The following is a 22,950-nucleotide window of genomic DNA, read 5'->3' on the forward strand; positions in this document are numbered from 1 at the left end:
CACAACAAAAAGCTTTTAGCTGAAAGGCAATGAGGTATACCAGAGATTACAGGAAAAACAGATTTGAAATATGAGCCTTGGGGGAAGGAGGGAGTAGAGCAAAAGAGCAGGTGTCATTTGTTTCCTTGGCAACAGGCCTTTGGACTGGGCTGGCTGCCAAGATGTTACTGCATTTAAATGCTTTTAATAACAGACAGGGACTGGCTTTTTGCAGTCAAAGTGGTGGAAACAGGAGTATATTACTCTTCACCTGAGGAAAAGACACCTACATTTTTTTATCAAAAGCAACATACTTTGGCAGTGTGTGGATACTATTCTCAATGCACAATTAAATGATATGCAAATAATATGAAAGTGCAGGGGAAACAATTGTATTGAAACGGGTATGTATGGGTAGTTGTAGAGTACATTCAGGGGGGAGTCAGTGTATTCTAATCATCCAAGACAATGGGAGTCTTGTCGGTAGGTCAGCTTATGTGTGGACAATTTAACACCCTCCCCCTCCCACACCACCATATGGACCTTGGCCTGTAAGGGTGAGCTCAGCATGTTATCTCTCTCAATTCAATTCAATGGACTTTATTGGCATGGGAAACATGTGTTTACATTGCCAAAGCAATTTGAAATAGATAATAAACGACAGTGAAATAAACAATTAGAAATTAACAGTAAACATTACACTCAAAAAAGTTTCAAAAGAATAGAGACATTTCAAATGTTATAGTATGGCTATGTACAGTGTTGTAACAATGTGCAAAAGGGCAAATAAATCAACATAAATATCGATTGTATTTACAGGGGTGTTTGTGTTTCACTGGTTCACCCTTTTTTGTGACGACAGATCACAAATCTTGCTGCTGTGATGGCACACTGGTATTTCACCTAATAGAAATGGGAGTTTATAAAAATCTGATTTGTATTCAAATTCTTTGTGGGTCTGTGTAATCTGAGGAAAATATGTGTCTCTAATATGGTCATATATTTGGCAGGAGGTTAGGAAGTGCAGCTAATTATCCAGCTCATTTTGTGGGCAGTGTGCACATAGCCTGTCTTCTCTTGAGAGCCAGGTCTGCCTACGGCGGCCTCTCTATAGCAAGGCTAAGGGAAAGGGAAAGGGGGATACCTAGTCAGTTGTACAACTGAATGCGTTCAACTGAAATGTGTCTTCCGCTTTTAACCCAACCCCTCTGAATCAGAGGCTGCCATAATCGACATCCACGTCTTCGACTCCCAGGGAACAATGGGTTAACTGCCTTGCTCAAGGGCAGAATGACAGATTTTTACCTTGTCAGCTCGGGGATTCGATCCAGCAACCTTTCAGTATGCTCACTGAGTCTGTGCATAGTCAGAGTTGTCCTTAATGTGGGGTCAGTCACAGAGGTCAGGTATTCTGCCACTGTGTACTCTCTGTTTAGGGCCAAAATGCATTCCAGTTTGCTTAGTTTTTTGGTTAATTCTTTCCAATGTGTCAAGTAATTATATTTTAGTTTTCTCATGATTTGTTTGGGTCTAATTTTGTTTCTGTCCTGGGGCTCTGTGTGATTTGTGTTTGTGAACAGAACCCCAGAACCAGCTTGCTGAGGGGACTTTTCTCTGGGTTAATCTTTCTGTAAGTGATGGCTTTGCTATAGAAGGTTTAGAAATTGCTTCCTTTTAGGTGGTTGTAGAATTTAACGGCTCTTTTCTGGATTTTGATCAGTGGGTATCGTCCTAATTCTGCGTTATTTGGTGTTTTACGTTAGATACAGAGGATGTTTTTGCAGAATTCTGCATGCAGTTTGGTGTTTGTCCCATTTTGTGAATTATTGGTTGGTAAGCAGAACCCAGACATCAAAGGGTTCTATAACTGTTTCAAGTATTTTTAGCCAGATCCTAATTGGGATGTTGAATTCTCTCTCTCTCTCTCTCTCTCTCTCTCTCTCTCTCTCTCTCTCTCTCTCTCTCTCTCTCTCTCTCTTTCTCTCTTTCTCTCTCCCTCAATTCATTTCTAAGGGGCTTTATGGGAAACATATGTTTACCTTGCCAAAGCAAGTGAAATAAACAATAAATAAAAGTGAGAAGAAATACATTTAACATCAACAAAAAACCGAGAAAGAGAGAGAGAGAAAGGGAGGGAGAGACATTGTAAATACCACCAAAAATTATCTGTTTATTTACTGTATCTTGCCCCACTATTCGTACTACAACTATTTTCACTTTGCTAAAACACTGATAATATAACACTTGAAATGCTTATCTCTTTTCAACCTTTTTGAGTGCAATGTTTACTGTTCATTTCTAATTGTTTTTTGTTGATGTTAGTTTTAGCAATGTGAAAATAGTTGTAGTACGAATAGTGGGGGAAGATGCAGTAAATAAACAGATAATGTTGGTGGTATTTACAATGTCTCTCCCTCCCTCCCTTTCTCTCTCTCTCTTTCTCTCAGGTTCACTCTCTCTCTCTCACAGATTTAACTTCTTTAGGAAAACAGCCCTAATGTTGTACACAAACATCATTATGTTGTCATCCAGAGTCACATTTATTGATTTCCCGAGCTATAGCACACTGTTTACATACAGGAGGTTTTTGGTCTGAGTTTGGTCTGCTTTTCGTTTTCATTTTTGGCATGGAAAAAATATTGCGATACCGATATCGCCCCGGGCCTACAAAACAAAGTGCACTGATGGATACGAGCCATTATACTGTAGTCAATGGCAGGTTTCAATACTAGTTTCCATTATACTGTAGTCAATGGCAGGTTTCAATACTAGTTTCCATTATACTGTAGTCAATGGCAGGTTTCAATACTAGTTTCCATTATACTGTAGTCAATGGCAGGTTTCAATACTAGTTTCCATTATACTGTAGTCAATGGCAGGTTTCAATACTAGTTTCCATAAAACACTCTGGAGACAACATGGACGTGATAGCGTCTGTTTGGATAGCCTGCTGAGATCTCCAACAGGAGTACATAGAACATCCTTTTCTCACCTTGGAGTTCGCGTTTTAAGAGGGCTACTTGTGAAAACACCCCCAACCAATCCTCAAATTTCCAAGAAGGGGCCTCATTGAAGTCGAAAGAGATTATATTGCCACTAATAGCCGGGTCCATCTGTGACTTACCATCACTTTGTCTTTATTAGTGACACTTTCTGTCACTGTGTCTTAACACTATTTTGCCCTTATTAGACCTCCTGGTCCATCTGCTCCATAGAAACTGACAGTCGTTCAATCATGCCATAACACAGGCAGCTTCTCACAATCCATCACTGCTGTCACTTACATATAGAAAACATCCATTATTGAAATGGACAGAGAACTAGAGGTTTATGTTAGAGCACTTACCAGACACTGATATCCAAAGCAACTTACAATAAACTGTGGGAGTTTGAACCCATGATTGTTGCTAAGCCGCACATGACCACAAAACACTACATATTGATGTGTTTTCATGTCTGTCCTGAAGTGGCAAAAGATGGTAGAAGAGCAAACCTTGCTTCAAATGTATTTCTAGTTCTATACTGAACAAAAATATTAACACAACACGTAAAGTGTTGGTCCCATGTTTCATGAGCTGAAATAAAATATCCCAGAAATGTTCTATACACACAAAAAACGTATTTCTCTCAAATGTTGCGCACAAATTTGTTTACATCCTTCTTAGTGAGCATTTCTCCTTCGCCAAGCTAATCCATCCACCTGACAGGTGTGGCATATCAAGAAGCTGACAGGAACAGCTGCACCTTGTGCTGTGGACAATAAAAGGCCACTCTAAAATGTGCAGTTTTGTCACACAACACAATGCCACAGATGTCTCAAGTTTTAAGGGAGTGTGCAATTGACATGCTGACTGCAGGAATGTCCACCAGAACTGTTGCCAGAGAATTGAATGTTAATTTCTCTATCTTAAGCCTCCTCCAATGTCGTTTTAGAGAATTTGGCAGTACGTCCAATCGGCCTCACAACCACAGACCACATGTAACTACACCAGCCCAGGACCTCCACGTCCGGCTTCTTCACCTGCGGGATCGTCTGAGACCAGCCACCTGGACACGTGATGAAACTGAGGAGTATTTCTGTCTGTAATAAAGCCCTTTTGTTCGGAAAAAAATATTCAGATTGGCTGGGCCTGGCTCCCCAGTGGGTGGGCTTATGCCCTCCCGTGCCCATCCATGGCTGCGCCCCGGCCCAGTCATGTGAAATCCATAGATTAGGGCCTATGAATTTATTTCAATTGACTGATTTCCTTATATGAGCTGTAACTCAGTAAAATAGTTGAAATTGTTGCATGTTGCGTTTTTATTTTTGTTCATTATACATAATTAAATAATTTGAATAATATCAAACTTGGATAATGTTTCAAGAGACCCCTTTTGGCATTGTAAGGATTATGCTTCTAGTTGCTTGGTGGTGCCAGGGCCATGTTCTCACTTCATTCCTCAAATTAACCCTGAACAAGAATCAAATCATGTGTTATCTGAAAAAGGGAACTCCAAGACTTCCAACAATGGCAAGCCTCATAGAATCCTTATGAATTTGGAGCCTATTCCAACCATAGCCATTTCACAGACACAGACAATGTTCATCTACTTATACCTCTTGACCGTCTGCATGTCCGCAAATGTATTCAAGCAGCTCGAGCCTGTCAAATAGATCAAAACCTAATCAGAAATTGGACTTAATTGGCCAGAAATTGCACTTTGTGTACAAAAGCCCTCTCATAACCATACAGTGATATATAGCAACTGACTGGTAGTCTACAAAGACTGCGAAATGCTAGTAGGTGTGTTGGCTACTGTGCTACACATTTGCCTAGCAACTAAAAGAAGAGCAGAAATTCAACAGTCATTGTTTAATCTAATAGGCTACTCACACTACTGTATATGGCTTTTCTCATTCGTTAAAGTGGACATAATCCAGACAACTAATCCAGAGCATAGACTAATCTAGAGATGAACTGTCCCTCGTGGTTTCGCATGGTTAGACTGAACCAATAGACTGTAACTAATCTGAAGAAGAACCTAATAGAATTACTGTATTCTTTGTAAAAAAAAAAATGCATAAATGCAAAAACAATGTTGGGGTGGTTACTGTATTCTGAAAGGCACTTTCCATCAGGCAAATCAGGAATATTTTTTGGTTGCCTGAAAATGGTCACTTGCCCAAACATGTTTACATGCAGAAACGCCATAAGTTGGCCATCTTTCACTTTAACAATGGTGAGGAACCAGAGAGTTCAGGTTAAGGCTACTGGAATTCTTGCAGTTTGGTTGTTTCAGTAAAATAATTGCACGCCTTTACCAACTGCTTAGTTTCCTTGCCCTGGGCCGTAGGGAAACCCTTAACGTCACACATCCACACATTTAAAAACACCAACACCGTTATCATTATAGTCATGTTAATTTAATAGTCCCACGGTTACTTCAAATCTTTTTTACTTTTATACATGTTACTACTTTCTCTGCCATCATAGATATCTCCACGTCATTCGTTCTCGCCATTACAACTTTTACAGAGGTTTTATACAAAGTGTGAATGAGCCTTCAATCGTTGTTTCATTCCCATTGACAGACATGTGCCTGGGAAAGAAAATGATAAGTACCAAACTGAGCATTGCAAGAACTGACATAAAACATGACTGACTACATAAAGTCCTACATTTCCCAATCCAGCTGCAGGAGTCATCGAAAGAATTACAAGGTACCAAATGCATGTACCCCTAATCACAAAGTAGAATGGGTATGTAGTCTTCATGTAGTCATACAGCTTTAAATGTGGCTAAACAATACCTCAAAGTGAAAAAATAGTGGTTTTGAATTATTTGAACTGAACAATTTGATACAAATGATTAAAAAATAGAGAGCACATTAAATAAAGGAGGTATTAAGTGTACAGCTATGTTATACTCGTACCTTTAAAAATGGTTTAATGGTTTTAAGTCGTGTACATTAACACATAAATCCAGTGCATACAGAAAGTATAAATGTTGGCCTAACATTGTATGTTAACACATACTGATAAATATTGTCAACAGTATCGCTTTATAAGCAGGTCCGTCATGGACCTAACACAAACCGACTGGACCGTTTGACCACAGATTAGATTGACGACAGAGCAAATCTTTCAAATTGTACCTCGTTATGGCAAAAACAATAGAAGGTTCGCTTTCCTTAGAGCTGCCAATGGTGCCAACATTGTCCAAAACAAAGAAAATACAATGAAACCCAAAGTAGCTTTAACTGTTATATCTAACTTTCCGTGTTTCCTTTTGACTGAAGGAAAAAAGAGAGTATGCCCTGTGCAGTGCAAATCTGACCTCTGGTGGCAGGTCCAATCATAGCTTTATTTCTGACTCAACTGTCTATAGGGGCCTTTTTTCCATTCCTGTTCCTTCATCTGAATTGACATGAAAGAATAGGAGAGGAAGCTACACAAGACTATTGAGATGCACCCATGGTCTGAGGAGGACTCTTATTTTGTACATTTAGACTCACCCACCCCATCAATAGGGTTCCCAAATCATTAATATTGATTGGCAACGGATGAGTCTAAAATCGATGTCCAGTGAAATTTTTTGAACACACACATAGTGGCTCATAATACTCAGGAGCCCTCCCGAGAAGACTCAAGCTTGACACATCTCCTTACAATGCCACATATAGAAAATAATGCTCTGGCAATCAAATAGACAACGTACAATGTTAAAAATTAAGAACAAAATGGAATGTAAAAATGATACTCAACTCAACTGAGCCAATATATATCAACTATTTAAAATGTACAACAATGCATTTTCCAAATGGTACAGCAATTAATAAAATACCGATAAGAACCTAGAGGAAAAGGGAATGTATTTTCGATAAGTACCACTAGAGGGCAGTAAACACTCATGCTCACACATATCCAGTCATAAACTTCAGATATTTTGAACGTTCTCTATAAAGTTTTCTGCACCCTCAGTGGGTAGGTTCAACCGGATGCATCCGGTTTTCATAGCAAATGGAAATAGAGACGACTTCTTCTTTTGGACATTAACGAGGCGACATCACAGAGCTAACCGTCTTTGGTGACGCTCCATCTCAACTCCTCCACATTTACTGGATTGGTTAAACATTGCAGATTCAGAAGAGAAAATCCCCTAACATTTTTTTATTTTCTTGTCAGGACTAGAAAGAAAGAAACGCCGCTCAGACGATTCTTTTAAGCCTGCTATGTTAGGTTATGTTTTCTGTAACGAGAGATTTGTTACTATGCTGCCAAAGGTCTAATACTTTAAGCCTAGTATTCTCTCTTGCCCTCTTCCATTCAATACCCTATTAAGCATATTCCCTTTAATACCCATTTTTAGCACTCATCCTTCCACTTACAGCCGCTCTGGTAAACTTGGTACACCATTGAATTCAAATGGACCAATTAAGATTCAGTACATTCTTGTCGAACTCTCAGGGTCTAAACGACAACTTCTGTCCAACACTGAATTGCATGTGCACTGTGGCATCAAACCTGTCACTGAATGACATTTTGTGACAGCCCCATTAACGTAGCAGAAAAAAGATATATACATTCCATCATACAACTGACCCATGCAGTGGAACCGACCCACAGCCCACCTGTATCAGAGGGTTTATAATGTCGTACCTCAGTTAGCTTCTCTACAAACTACAGCCAGAAAGTCTATTTGTCTGTTTCTCTATTTGTTTTATGTCCCGTTGGTTCTTTTTTTGGCTCATCTGTTCATCGGTTCATTCATTTCTTCTCGTATGCTGTCTTTCAGGCTGTCTGTTTCTGTGGGTGTCACAATTTGTACCGTCTGTGTTCATTTCTGCACTTCTCTTTTTTAAAACATATTCATATGTCTATGACTCCCCCTCTCCGTTCCTTTGTCTCTCTGACTCTGTATGTTCATTGTCTTAGCTCTGCCCTCCAGTGTCTGACAAGTCTCTCTGTTGCTGTTTGCCCATCGGCCCGTCTTTTAGCTCAGTCTCTGGGTAGGCACTCCTCCTCGGTGATCCCCTGGGCCTTAAGCTCCTCCAGAACGTTGTCCAGGTGGCCTGGGTCGGGGTAGCCGTGTCCCGTCAGGTTGGAGCCGAACTCCGTCTTGTGGTGCACCTCGTTCCAGATGACTGTGTCCGACTCGCCCGTGGTGCTGGATGTGCCCACTGAGAAGATGAGCCGCCGGTCCCACGCCACCAGCAGCAGCCTCAGTACCTGGGGGGGAGAAAGAGACGGAGTGAGAGAGAGAGAAGGAGGAAATTAGTTAGCCACATAGTCCAGTCATTTCATCCACAGCAAACCGGTACAACTGGGTAAACTAGTAATCAAGAAGTTAAACATTAAACAGGAAGTAGGCTGGTGTTTACCTTGCGTCCCTTCTCGCTGTCAGGGAGGTAGCAGTGTCGGGGGAATCCCCGGGCGGTGAAGGGCTTGCCTGGGTTCGGGTGCTCAGGGCCCTGGGAAAGGTGAAAGGTCATGATTAGAATGTAAACAAGTGACATGTACATTAGTTCTTCCTAAGTACTAAAGAGTGAATTGAAAATGATGGTCAACATCATGATTTACAGAACATCAGATGTGGATAAGCAATAAGGCTGTTACCTGGATGCCTGGCGGGATGTTATAGATGATGCGGATGGTCTTGCAGTCGGGGTGGCCGGGCAGCGAATGGGGGATAACGTGGTACTCCATCTTGCCAGGCGGCTGGTTGCCCGTCTTCACGCCGTAGATGGTCTTGCAGGTGGGGCACTGAAGGCTGCCATCCTTGTTGCCATTGTTGTACATGGCCACCAGACACTGTAGGTGGTACTGGTGCCCACACTGAGCCAGGCGACCCACCGACTCTGCCCGCTGGATGCCCCCAACACCGGGGCCTTTGTAGCCCGAGGGCCCAGGCAGGGCCTCCATGCAGATAGTGCAGTCCTCCTCTGGGGGGCTGCGGACCTTCTGAAGGTACCTCTTCACTACTTCCTCAGGGGTCTTGCCTGAGAGAAAGGGAGGAATGGATGAGAGAGAGATTTTCACAAATTTCCTATGCTGGTGTCTGACTGTGTGTGTATGTGTGTGTGTGTGTGTGTGTGTGTGTGTGTGTGTGTGTGTGTGTGTGTGTGTGTGTGTGTGTGTGTGTGTGTACATGTCTGTCTGTGTGTCTCTTTGTGTTTGTGCGTGCGTGTCTGTCTGTGTGTCTCTGTGTGTGTGTGTGTGTGTGTGTGTGTGTGTGTGTGTGTGTGTGTGTGTGTGTGTGTGTGTGTGTGTGTGTGTGTGTGTGTGTGCGTGCGTGTCTGTCTGTGTGTCTGTCTCTCTGTGTCTCTTTGTGTGTGTGTGTGTGTGTGTGTGTGTGTGTGTGTGTGTGTGTGTGTGTGTGTGTGTGTGTGTGTGTGTGTGTGTGTGTGTGTGTGTGTGTGTGTGTGCATGCTACACCCACCTTTGCGAGCCTGCTTCTTGGTGGTCTTGCGGCAGCAGTGGCCGAGGCCGGGAACGGGCTTGATGTCACTCTTGCTGACGGGCGGGGGGTGGAGCACCAGCTTGGGGGGTCGGGTCAGACAGACAGGAAGTCCTGCGGCGCTCATCAGGATCCCTGTAATACCTAAAGACAACCAGCAGAAGGAGCACTGAGACCACTTCTCCATCACCATCTATTGACACTGTTTAGACACAATCTCATCCATCAGAAGCTACTCTCATTGACCATATGTGGGTCACATTCATTAAGAAATTAAGCCTGATTCTCTGTAACACTGTCTATCATTGTTAGGTAAAGTGACCGTTGATAGGCCTAGCAACTAAGAGCGAAAATGAATTTGGACACTGGCATTTCCTTAATAGCTCAACTAAGAAACTAGGCTTGTTGTTTATATTGTTTTGATAGTGTTTTAATGACTGTTCCTACCTGCCAATGCAGGGTGGACAGGGCTGGATCCATTGAGGTTCTTCACAGGAACCGTTGGGACTCTGAAATACAAAACACACACTAGGGTTAAAACACCACTTCGTAACACACACACACACCTAGCAGACACAAACACACACCACACACAATCACACACATTTGGATTAGGATTAGGCACACTAATTGCTGTGTCATAGGTAAACTGCAGGTGGGAAACACACAGGTGACCATAGCGTCTGCTGTTTGCTGTGTCAAGGGTCACATCTTGTTAGCAAGTCAAAGAGCTTTTACCAAGTCACGTTTTAGACACAATGGCTAAGTGGCTCATGGACTAGAATAGCACCATGTTCACATGTCACTGCGCCAACCAGGACTCCCCTAGTTGTCTAAGCCCTTGCTGAAAACAACAACCCTAACCTGAGCCAGCACTGCTTTATTGTTCAGTACATAGAAGGTTGTGAAACTTCTGAATATTTATCAACAGGAAATAGAACCCTTTGGAGTCAGCAGAGTTGGCCCGTTGGTCAATTTCATCTTAATTCCAATCACCTCAGAAATGGAATATCACTCCTATAGAAAAATTCCATGCCCGATATAACTGACAGAAATTGAAACAGAATTCAATAGCCAGGCTTGAAATTGCACATCATTCCCTACGGTCTTCTCTGTGGGACAACTGAAAGACTGCTGTGCTGTATCATTCTCATGATGAGACTCCACATTATTCGCAGTATAATCCAATCCGAAACCATACTCACTTTGCGTTGAATTTGATTATGGTCATCTTGACTTTGATTGTGGGGTTTGTTTCTCAGCTGAATCTGCAAAACCCCTCAGCTACAAATAAATGTTCTATCCCAAAGACGCTTTCTCCAAGCTTTAATCTTTCTCAATTCTATCTTCCTTCTCCTTTCCAAATCTAAAGAATAAATCCTTGTTAACCTCAGATATGCTGTATCTCCCTGCTCCAGTCTCTCTCTCCAGTCTCTCTCTCCTCTCTAGATCAGTCAGTAGGTGTATGATTGTCCCATCTTATTCCTCTGGCACTTATAGGGATAATCCACCTGTTTACATCTGTTGATATCACCACACTGAGATTACCTGTCAATTAGCACATCACCGTGCAAGGCCGCCGTACCGCAGACAGACACCAGCGCATACTGTAGTAATGACATTAGCTGGGGTCACACCCTCTAACCCTCGACACTAACCCTCTAGGCAATGCTGTGGGGTTTCACTGAGGGATAGTACATGACGTGAAGCAGGGACTGGGATTGGTCTCGGGTGATTAATAAGGATCCGCCCCTTTTTTGCCTAAAATAACATACCCAAATCTAACTGCCTGTAGCTCAGGACCTGAAGCAAGGATATGCATATTCTTGATACCATTTGAATGGAAACACTTTGAAGTTTGTGGTAATGTGAAATAACTGTAAAAGAATATAACACATTAGATCTGGTAAAAGATAATACAAAGAAAAAAACGTGTGTTTTTGTACCATCATCTTTGAAATGCAAGAGAAAGGCCATAACAAATTATTCTAACCCAGGCGCAATTTAGACCTTGGCCACTAGATGGCAGCAGTGTATCTGCAAAGTTTTAGACTGATCCAATGAACTATTGCATATCAAATCAAACTTTATTTGCCACATGCGCCGAATACAACAAGTGTAGACTTTACCGTGAAATGCTTACTTACAAGCCCTTAACCAACAGTGCAGTTCAAGAAGAAGAAAATATTTACTAAGTAGGCTAAAATAAAAAGTAATAATAAAAAGTAACACAATAAGAATAACAATAATAAGGCTATATACAGGGTTCACTGGTACCGAGTCAGTGTGCAGTGGTACAGGCTAGTTGAGGTAATCTGTACATGTAGGTGGGGGCGAAGTGACAATGCATAGGTAACAAACAGCGAGTAGCAGCAGCGAGTAGCAGTCATTGGCAAATTGTTCGGTGGCGATTTTTATGAATTGTTCAGCAGTCTAATGGCTTGGGGGTAGAAGCTGTTGAGAAGCCTTTTGGTCCTAGACTTGGCGCTCCGGTACCGCTTGCAGTGCGGTAGCAGAGAAAGCAGTCTATAACTTGGGTGACTGGAGTCTCTGATAATTTTATGGGCTTTCCTCTGGAGGTCGACCGATTAATCAGAATGGCCGATTAATCAGGGCCGATTTCAAGTTTTCATAACAATCGGAAATCGGTATTTTTGGATGCCGATTTGGCCATTTAAAAAAAATATAATAATTTAGACCTTGAAACGTACTGTTAGCCCACCAACTTGGATATTTCTTAGCATCTTTCTGTTTTTGAAGACAACACTGCACTGACCAACTGTGGATCATTCGTTGAATATACATTACCATCCACCATACCCAAGGTCCATTCCTCAACAGAGATATTCCTCATCTGCACATTTAGAACCAGTTACACCCCCATCAGTCCCTCTTTAAAAATGTTGGTCTAAAGAAAATGACCCCATCCCTCCACAGGACCTGTCTGGTGTCATCCCCTAAGTTGGCTGACCAATAGGGAAACACCATGCAGTTCATTGGGTCTCCACCCTCACCCTCCTGCATGGTAAACAAGTGACTGTCTGGGTTATCTATCCCCATGGTTCTCTCAGGGATATTACGGTGTTGACGAATGTTTGAATGAAACAGCACCTTGTGAACTAGATTTGTAGATATAAACACATTGGGGAACACACTCATGCCAGGGAGCGAACTTGCAAGGTGTGAGATAATGAAGGATGGAGAACGGGTGGAGGGGAGAGGAAAAGAGTGAAGGAGGGGAGGGAGAGCGAAAAGGTGACGAGGAGTTGGGACTTGGAAGTTAACTATGTTGTTTAGTCACGTTTGTTTGATCCCTGGAGCTCTAGAAATTATATAACAAGAATAGTCACACACAGCCTGGCCATAGGAAACATATACACCCACAAGCTCTAAAATGATGTGTTGTGGGTCAGATCCTAAAACAACTGTCTGGTTCACAGATACCTGGAAATACACACACAATTGCCAGGAACACTGTGCCTGGACCACTGACATGCACACACATGACAGGGGAGAAAGGGGTTGACCCTGTAACGTCATGGGTTAATCTCTTGACGTGGCTGACCATGCCCCACCCACTCATTTTGTCACGCCTGCCCCCTGCTCCCCCTCTCTGGCGCTCGAAGGTGCCAAGCGGCCCATCATTACGCACACCTATCACCATCGTTATGCGCATCATCGGTTCATTGGAATCACCTGAAATCCATCACTTATTGATTGCCTCCCCTATATCTGTCTATTCCTCAGTTTCATCCAGTGTCAGCATTAATGTAGTTTTGTTCCCTCTGTCCAGTCCTTGTTTTGTTTCATGTCGTTTATTTATTAAATATTCACTCCCTGTACATGCTTCTCGTATCCCAGCATTTGTTATCACAGAATGCTGACACCACAATATTGGAAGCATCAGGGAGTTTTTTGTTTCTTGTTTTTTTGTTGGTGATGTCGGGTACAGGTGCCGCTGCCAAAGGAACCAGGGGTGCCTTGGCTGGCTTGAGAGGTTTTCTTGCCTCATTTGGCTCGGCAGGCTCCCATCCCACGTCATACCTCAGCCAGCTCATCGGGCTCCCACGCCTCAGCCGGCTCGTCGGGCTCCCACGCCTCAGCCGGCTCATCGGGCTTCCACGCCTCAGCCGGCTCGTCGGGCTTCCACGCCTGACGAGCCTGCTCCCGCTCCCCCTATCTGGCGCTCGAGGGCACCAGGCGGCCCATCATTACGCACACCTGTCACCATCATTACGCGCATCAGCGCTTCATTGAACTCACCTGGACTCCATCACTTATTGATTGCATCCCTTATATCTGTCTATTCCTCAGTTTCATCCTCATGTCAGCATTAATGTTGTTTTGTTCCCTGTCCAGACGCTGTCCTTGTTTTGTTTCATGTCGGTTATTTATTAAATATTCCCTCCCTGTACTTGCTTGTCGTCTCCCAGCGCCTGCCCTCACACACTTCACTTTTTTCAAAGGAAAACTTGCCAAACAATCGTGAACAGAGACTACAACTATGCTATGAAGTGTTGAATGCATTAATCAATTAAACGTATTGGGCCGGTGTCCTGGACACAGATTAAGCCTAGTCCTAGAAGTGCAATGTTATTGCGGGTGTAACGAGTGTTTCTAGCTCCAACAGTGCAGTAATATCTAACAAGTAATATCTAACAATTTCACAACAATATACACAATATACACAAATCTAAAGTAAAGGAATGGAATTAAGAATATATAAATATTTGGAAGAGAAATATTGGAGCGGCATAGACTAAAATACAGTAGAATAGATTAGAATACAGAATATAAATATGTAAACATTATTAAAGTGACTAGTGTTCTATTATTAAGTGGTCAGTGATTTCAAGTCTATGTATATAGGGCAGCAGCCTCTAATGTGCTAGTGATGGCTATTTAACAGTCTGATGCCTTGAGATAGAAGCTGTTTTACAGTCTCTCGGTCCCAGCTTTGATGTACCTGTACTGAATCGCCTTCTAGATGATAGCGGAGTGAACAGGCAGTGGCTCGATTGGTTGTTGTCCTTGATTATCTTTTTGGCCTTCCTGTGACATCGGGTGCTGTAGGTGTCCTGGAGGGCAGGTGCAATTGCCGTACCAGGCGGTGATACAGCCCGACAGGATGCACTCAAATGTGCATCTGTAAAGGTTTTGTGAGGGTTTTAGGTGCCAAGCCAAATTCCTTCAGCATCCTGAGGTTGAAGAGGCTTTGTTGCGCCTTCTTCACCACAGTGTCTGTGTGGGTGGACCATTTCAGTTTGTCAGTGATGTGTACGCCGAGGAACTTGAAGCTTTCCATCTTCTCCACTGCGGTCCAGTCAATGTGGATAGGGGAGTACTCCCTCTGCTGTTTCCTGAAGTCTACAATCAGCTCCTTTGTTTTGTTGACATTGAGTGAGTGGTCCTTTTCCTGGCACCAAACTCCCAGGGCCCTCACCTCCTCCCTGTAGGCTGTCTCGTCATTGTTGGTAATCAGTTTATTATTTTGGAAATCACATTTTCCCCCCACAAAATAGGCCTGAAACTGTCTGGTACTGCCCTCTCGTTAAACTATATGTCACTTCACAAAAAAATTATAATTGAAAATGAATTAATAAGCAGTGATCAGTGATTCTTGTGAAACAAACTAGGCGTCCGCAAATAGCCGACCCTCCACAAGCCCACGAATACATCTCTCAGCCTCTGACACCAGACTTCAGCTACTGTCTGTCTGGTATAGTTCAATTAGAGTTTGGGGCTCCCGAGTGGCGCAGCGGTCTAAGACACTGCATCTCAGTGCTAGAGGTGTCACTATAGACCCTGTTTCGATTCCAGGCTGTATCACAACCGGTCGTGATTGGGAGTCCCATAGGGTGGCTCACAATTGGCCCAGCGTCGTCCGGGTTAGGGTAGGCCGTCATTGTAAATAAGAATATGTTCTTTAACTGGCTTCCCTAGTTAAATAAAGGTAAAATAAAAAGAAGTCTTAGCTCTTCCCAGTGAGTTGGTCACTCAGCAAAAAGTGCCCTGTAGTGCTAAGAGGAGATCATTGCTACACTCTCACTCTTCTCACAATAACACATTCCTTCAAACAGCACCAGTAACTATGTCAATATTGATACTCGCCCTGTGGGCCTATCCTCAGGTGACAACTCATCTATTTGCATGTATGTATTACCTAAGTATCTACTACCTCACCTTAAAAACAACCTAGGTTGTCCTTTGCCAGGATCCCATACCACAAAGAATCTTGCACTCAATCCCAAATCACCCCCTTACCCCTCCTACCCACAGATTTGAAAAAATTAGACAGGTAATATGGCACATGCAAAAGTGATATGGAAAAAGGTGGAGCTTAAACCTGTCTCTCCTATCCTTTCCCATCTACACATGCTTGAGTACTGGGTAGTGGCTCATTATAGCATTTACCAGTATGACATGACCCTAAGTCCCTACCCCTAGACACTTCTCAATGGCCCCTTGTCAATCTGAAAAGATGGCATTGGTGAAAGCAACATGGTAGTTGTCTAAACCAAGCCCCTCAGGCACCAGGAACACATCTCAAACTGAGACGCTGCTTTGTGTCTCCAAGACTGGAGACGTATGGCTCTGACAGTCCCCCTCCCCTTCCCACTCCCTCCTCAACCAAATGTCCCTCATCAACAAGTCTCACGTCTCCATATTACCCCCATCGCCACCCACCATCAATGTCACATTCACTCTCAGGGCCAACTCCCCAACCAATACCACAGGACAGTCACGCAGCGTCGGTTTCTCAGGGTAACACTTGGGCCAGTCGCTACAACGTTGGGATCTCCCCATACCCCCTGCCCTGAGAACCCCCTGCCTCTGCCCATGTCCCAACATTGTTTTGTAAATGGGAACCAGGACTCGGCTCTGCCCACAATGGTTGCCGCGGTGACCGCACCCTGACATACTCACACTAACAGGGGTAGAGGGGCCTGTAAGAATGAGAATAGGCCTGGGTGCTGTGTGTGTTAGGGAAGATGTCAGTATCTCCCCACTCCCTCCTCCCCCCTCCTCCCCCCTCCTGTCCCTCACATTCTAACTGTGTGAATCAAATCTGAGTGACGCTTGTGAAAATGCGGCATTCTTTATATGACTACGTTGTTTGGGTGTTGCTTTCACATGGAAATGAACAGGCTAACAGAATTTGCCATAAGGATTAAAGGCTTATGAATTCTAATGAACTGTTTATGTCAGATATGGGCAGTGATTATGGAGGCATGTCTACGCTAGTGGAAACGCTTCAGATCAAAATGTATAAATTCCTTGCATATCCTCATTTTTCTTACCTCGTGTCGTGTTTATCTGCGAGAGACAAGTCCGTACGTTGGGTTAGTCGACCGTGTATCATGATGGGATTACCCATTGCATAGGGTACATAACACTATTGAATCTCATTCTCAACACTGAAAGGCCCTTGTCTTCAGAAAGAATACTTGGCCAAAACTCTTTGGGACGACTTCCCAGGGAAGGGTTAAGCCTAGTTCTGTAGTAAAATGCATGTTCAATAGAGATTCTCTGAAGAGCCATTCAATATGTAATAACAAGACAAGCAGTGTTCCCATGTCTATTGATTTTAATGATAATATACTGATTCTGTGACTTCAAGTATCGATTCTCAACAACAGTAAAAAAAACATTCACTAGTGGTAGTCGGCTGTGCTTGCACCAAAACTTGAGTATTTCTCCTCCTATAGCTTGGCCAATATCTTCTTTTTTAATGGTGAGCCAATATGTTTTCAGCACTTTTATGTACATGACTGATCAACATTTTTTATTATGGCTCTCTCTTGTCCCTCTGCAGCAGACATACAGTGAGCAATATGTTTGAAACATCGAATTGCAATAAAATCGCAGTATCAAATCAAAGTGCATTTGGAATGGTGATAAATGGTGACACAAATTGTATCGTTTACCTACTGTAAGTATCGTGACAATATTGTATAGTGAGGTCCCTGCCTGAACAGGTGTAGTATTGGGATAGTACCTGGATAATTGATCATTTAAAAGGATATGGTGTAATATTAAGTGAATTGTAGTGACATAGCAACAGCTGGAGCAGTGACTCACCCGGAGGCTATAAGGGCTCTGGACTGGGCCATGGCGATGCGCTGCAGGGCAGGTCGGCTCAGCCCAGCCAGGCTGGCACGGGGAGGCAGGGGGGCGGCACAGGCCGCCGCCGCTGAAGACACCGGCCCCAGGACACGGGCAGAGGGCGAGGGGGTGCAGGAGGAAGCTGATGTGGAGATGAGAGGAGGGGGGGGCGCGGGCATCGACAGAGGGGCAGAGGAAGCCATGGATGCCATGAAGAAGGAAGAGGAGGGGGGAAGAGTAGCACTGTTGGAGGAGATGGAGGAGGGCGGAGGAGGCGGAGGAGGTGGAAGGGGGGGTAGAGGCGGGGGAGGGGGCCGGGTGGAGGAGAGGGACAGGGCAGCGGTGGCCGAACCCAGGAGGGAGAGCGAGTGGGCAAAGCCACCGCCCCCTCCGACCCCCAAGCCACCGCTAGCCCCGCCCACGGACGTCCTGTGGGGAGGAAAGGACCTGCCCATGGAGGAGGGGGGACGGGGGAGGGTCAGCGAGTAGGACCCCCCCATGGCCGAGTAACCCCCACCCAGTTTGGGGCTGGGAGGCTTGTTCTGGGGTGGCCTCCTGCCCAGGGTGTGGGCTGTTGCCATGGCGCCCGCCTTGACGCTTAGGAGCAGCATGCATTGCTGACAGGCGCAGGGCTGGCCCAGGGAGGTGATTGCGGAGGCTGGCAGGGCGCCGCTGGGGTAGGCGCTACCGTTCCCGTTCCCCATCCCGCTCAACCCCACCCCCATGCCTACTCCAGACACCCCCAACAGTCCCCCGGGGCCGGGCCCCCAGGCGTGGTGTGACTTGGGAAGGGGACCCGAAACCAGTGGGTAAGCCAGGTCAGAGCGGCGCTGGATGCGGCGGCAGCGTTGCGTCTGCCCGTTGATCTGGGTCATGCTCTGGAAGTGGATAAGATAGCAGAATCCCAGCGGCGCCAGGTCCAGCCAGGGCTGCTGGCGGTCGCGTGCTGCCTGGATGGCGATGCCCACCTCTGTGTCGTAGGCCGTCCACGAGCCTGTGTCGTTCTCCCACTCCCACAGCCAGCCCTGACCCGGCGCCGACGTCGGGTCGTAGAAGCTGCGGCGCACCGGTCTGAGGGTACCTGGGGTAACGGTAGAAAGACGAGGGTCACGCCACAGAACTACAGAGAGGGGAACAAGAAGGACCTGTTCCAGAAGACCTGTCAACTAACCACACACTGTCACACACCCACTGTTCACAACACTGACATGTATTATTACACTACTGCATTAACAGACGTACATTGACACAAATCACTAGTATGTTTCTAGCCATATCTCTAGACATGATTGTGTTTCTTCTTTTATGTGATTTGATACGACCAGTTCAAGTTTAAAAAAAAGAAAAGGAAAAACATGAATACATTTTTTAAATAAGGCTTTGTTGTTGACTAAGACCAACAGAGCTACATGAGCTAAATGTTCTGTAGGCCCTGCTGTAATATTTGTTGTAGTCAAGCAGATTACACAACCAGCAAATCTGAGATATAGGTGTGTGCTCGCTAAGAATTTGGGCAAACAGGCTAACAGCTTTCCCTTGGTAACCGCACACCATGTTCTGGATTGTGATTGGTCGCTGGCCTTGGTCGGGCTCAGAGCTGGTCATGTTTGCTTTCCCAGCGAGTCCAGAGACTAAACTCAGAGAATGTTCAATAAAGCCCTGTCCATACTGTTCACCTATTACCTGGGATTTAAATAACTTCTAATCCTGCAAAAATATTACATTGAGAATGACTGGCAGACAATGAATGACGGTTGCTTGTTTTAACAAAGACTACATTTTGGGAGAATAAATTGTGTAAAAGGGCTTTTTAATTTATTTTTATTTCACCTTTATTTAACCAGGTAGGCCAGTTGAGAACAAGTTCTCATTTACAACAGCGACAATAGAAAAGTAAAGCTTCAACTAAGAAGGCACAAACCAATATAATGAATCTATCAATATAGTATGTTGTTCAAAACAATAGGGTTTGAATGTAAAGTATACTTGAAAAACATACATACTTAGTATAGTCTATTACAATGTAGAGAATATACTAGACACACAACAATGCCTGGAATGCAACAGAGTAATTATTTAATTGAATCTGAACTCAACCCAACTACCCCCTTCTCTCAATGACCTCAGACTTCTGCAATTCATCTCTCTCTCTAGTTGTGGGACAAGGGCAGCCTACCCCCTCTCTCCCCACAGCTATCCCGGCCTGGGAAGCAGGCAGACTGCACAAAAGCTTTTGTCAGCCAAAGTTGAGAGGAGGGCGGTGGTCTTGGCCAAAGTGACAATTCTTCCCTTTGTGTTATCCCATACTTTCCTCACTTCAATGTGTGAAGACTTCTCTCTTTGCCAGCACCTAAAGTCTGGAGGGCTTGAGACAATCGGTACCATTCTACAGAATAGCATTAACAGCCTTAATAAGAGGCCTATAAGGGAAAGTGTTGGGATGAAGTAAGGTTCAGATAGCATTTCACCTTCACCCTCTCTATTCAGATAGCCAGTCATAGGTGAGAGTAGAGTATATACAGGAGTTTTATAGAGATTTAATTTGGAAATGTGCTGCTCATGAGAAATCATGTGAGCCTTGCAGTTGCACTGTGAACCCAATCCAGGATTGCATGGTATGGGTATGTGTCATGATAACTGTGTGATAAAATAGTGTGTACCCTCTGCTTCCAACAAAAACATACTGCTGATCAATGTGGTATAACTCCACACAAACAAGCGGGCAAGCTAAAATCGACCCCAATTTCCCCCTCGGCCTTCTCGCCGTTATTCATGATCATGTTTTGCATACTCATAATGAGAGGCCTGAACAGCTCATCCATAACTTTGGCCTACATACACTGTAGATGTCCATATACACACTACAACCAGTGACTAACCGCTGAGTATTGGCACACTGTACGCTCACAGCCTTTGAAGTCGTGAACACAGAAGCTGAAAAACCCTCCAGTCGTACTGTACATGTATTCAATGTACATAGCAGAATCCAGGGGCCTGTAATGCATCAAGTGTCTCAGTATATGAGCGCTGATTTAGGATCAGTTTTTCCTTTTAGATTACAATGAATGAGATTGCATGGACCTAATGATAAGTAGACTCCCTAATGAGAACAAACTTTTTAAGCATGCAGTTTTCCAGGCCCAATTCAGTTGCTTTCCATATATTTCCATATATTTATTTCCAGATACCAGCATGCTCCAGTTTACTGCATGATGTAAAGGCCTATTCCAAGCCGTTGCATTTATCAAGAGTGGACTGCACTTGCAAGATGTGGAGAGAAGGAGCATAAAATCAGCTTGTAGCAACATGGAAGTGATGCAGGCTACTCGGTGTTGAAGTTGAAGATATTAATAGCACAATTTGGCTACCTCTCTATTTTTTCTTCGATTTTTTTTATTTATCTCTATGCTAGGTTTCTCTTTAGCCCCTAACCATGTTATCCAGATCTATAATGTAAATATGATAACAGTGGTGATGCTGACAGAATCTTGTGAAATAATGTTTTGTAAAATTCAAAACACATGATCAAGAGAAAAATAAAAATAAAACGGTTTGGGATAATGGAGGCAACTGCAGTTAACAAACAAGGCCTTGAAAATCTCAGTGAACAATAACAGTCTGCAACCGTGCATGCACACATAGGCTATAGCCTAGTCTGCATAAGATGTCGCATCAAACAATAACATAAAGGCTGTTATTTAAAACATGAAACCAAATGTGGGTTTTATGAGTTAAATTAGAAGTGCTGGCTATTGTATTGCTGTGTCGTATGCCACATCATCGGTTTCACTGCAGTAATAACACTGTAATAGCGTAGGGCCAATTCATATTCCCTCAATACAAATAGGCCTATGTCACGGCTGTCAATCACATTCGTCTTACCTGTATCTTGTCGGAATTGGTGCATGGAATGCAAGTCGACGATGTAGGGCGAGAGGCGAGTGTCCACCTGGCCTAAGACAACACTACCACCCCGTGGGTCGTTGCGGATGACTGCCTCGATGTGGTGAGAGACCGCTGGGCTGTAAGGCCGCCAGCGCCCGTGCTCGTTCAGCCATTCCCATACCACCACGGCCGACGCTAGTAACATCCTACTCCTGCAAAAGAAAATAGCACAAATTACGCGTCTAGGTGGTTTTCTTTTTAGAAATGTCCTATTTTACACACATCTCCGTGCGCAGCTGCATCCATCTTGAGACATTTACAAGCTAGGATAGGCTATCGAAATTTGTTTATATTAACTATAATATTGCAGCTCTGTCATAGGTAGGCTACCTATTGTCTGTGCAGCCTACCTTCCATGTTGATATCCCGTACAGGTAGCATACAACAATATTTCGTTCCTTTGTTCAAGCGAATCAATAAATCATTAGAATCGTTTTTCATATAGCAGGGCAAAAAAACAAGCAGGTTCCTTGCATTTTGGTCCGTATGCAGAAAAATGACGTATATGTTAGGCTACTGAAATCATTTATATGGCACAATCCAATTTGGGTGTGTGAAGATGCTATGTGCTATGGTGGTGGTGCACTGAGTTTGGATACATCAAACATTAATAAAGTGGGTTACTGTAACAAGTGCCAGATATGTATGCATTATTTTAATAGATACAATGTAACAGATATGCAGCGAGCGCCCACTGGTCACTGAAAAGACCAACAACTGTCAGGAGTTCCACAGCTTTAGTCCACTGTATTCCCTTAACATGTTAGGCGTATTGGTTTATTTGTAGGTAGGCTATAGCCTAAAGTAAATCAATATAGACATATTTACCAATGCCGGGTAGCCTACTTTTAGTTCGCCTTCTGCTACCTCCAATCAAAGCCAATCCAGTGTGGGCTATGGTATTTTCGGTTTTACGGTTTAGCGATTATCCATCTCGTTCTGTTAGAAAAGATAGCCTAGTATTGCAAATCCAAGACGTTTGTGTCGAGAAAAATCACGGATTCGCGTTATATAATTGCCCTGACGTTCAATGCAATAGCTTTGTTTAGACTATTTGTTTGAATCTCTTTGAAAGCGCATTTGGGTTTGCATAGCCAGGTCGTGCAATTGGTCCATGATGTGTCTTGGTTTTATGAGTGGGTTGCATTTATATGAGAGGACCACTGGAAATAATTCCGTGGGTGCTCCCGGCAAAATAATATTTGACTAAATGTTGGCGTGAATGCTTGGACCAGTGTTTCACCCCGCCCAGTTTATAGGTAAAGTAACCAATCAAATTCCAGAAGCAATGCCCAATACTCCGCCCATGGCTGAGCGGACAAGGAAGCATAATGTGCAAGCAGCATTCATTGTCACAGCCCTATAATAAAACATAATAAATAAATGACATGATTAAATGTGTTATTCGGAGTTAGTATGACTTTAACTCCAAATGACAAGTTTCTGTTGTAATGAATTTCTTGTGTAGACAATAGGTAAAAAC

General features: G+C 43.8%; 1 protein-coding gene across 5 annotated transcripts; it reads right to left on the reverse strand.

The window, feature by feature from the left end:
* Positions 1–5,361: 5,361 nt before the first annotated feature.
* Positions 5,362–22,942, reverse strand: LOC106608654 (E3 ubiquitin-protein ligase DTX4). 5 transcript variants are annotated; one of them, XM_014206737.2, is made up of 9 exons: positions 22,296–22,942; positions 21,818–21,865; positions 21,405–21,619; positions 17,499–18,642; positions 9,864–9,925; positions 9,399–9,560; positions 8,576–8,958; positions 8,341–8,430; positions 5,362–8,188 (listed from the first exon to the last, which is right to left on the reverse strand). In XM_014206737.2, the coding sequence occupies exons 3-9, from the start codon at positions 21,610–21,612 to the stop codon at positions 7,958–7,960; spliced, it is 2,280 nt and encodes a 759-aa protein (XP_014062212.2). In that variant the 5' UTR covers positions 21,613–21,619; positions 21,818–21,865; positions 22,296–22,942; the 3' UTR covers positions 5,362–7,957. The 5 variants fall into 5 exon arrangements, with proteins under 5 accessions (XP_014062212.2, XP_045577545.1, XP_014062213.2 ...); XM_045721589.1 differs by having other exon boundaries at positions 17,499–18,603; positions 22,296–22,938; XM_014206738.2 differs by lacking the exon at positions 21,818–21,865 and having other exon boundaries at positions 22,314–22,942.
* Between the last annotated feature and the right edge of the window lie 8 nt (positions 22,943–22,950).

Source organism: Salmo salar, chromosome ssa07 (genome assembly GCF_905237065.1).
Source record: "Salmo salar chromosome ssa07, Ssal_v3.1, whole genome shotgun sequence".
Classification (NCBI taxonomy): Eukaryota; Metazoa; Chordata; class Actinopteri; order Salmoniformes; family Salmonidae; genus Salmo; species Salmo salar.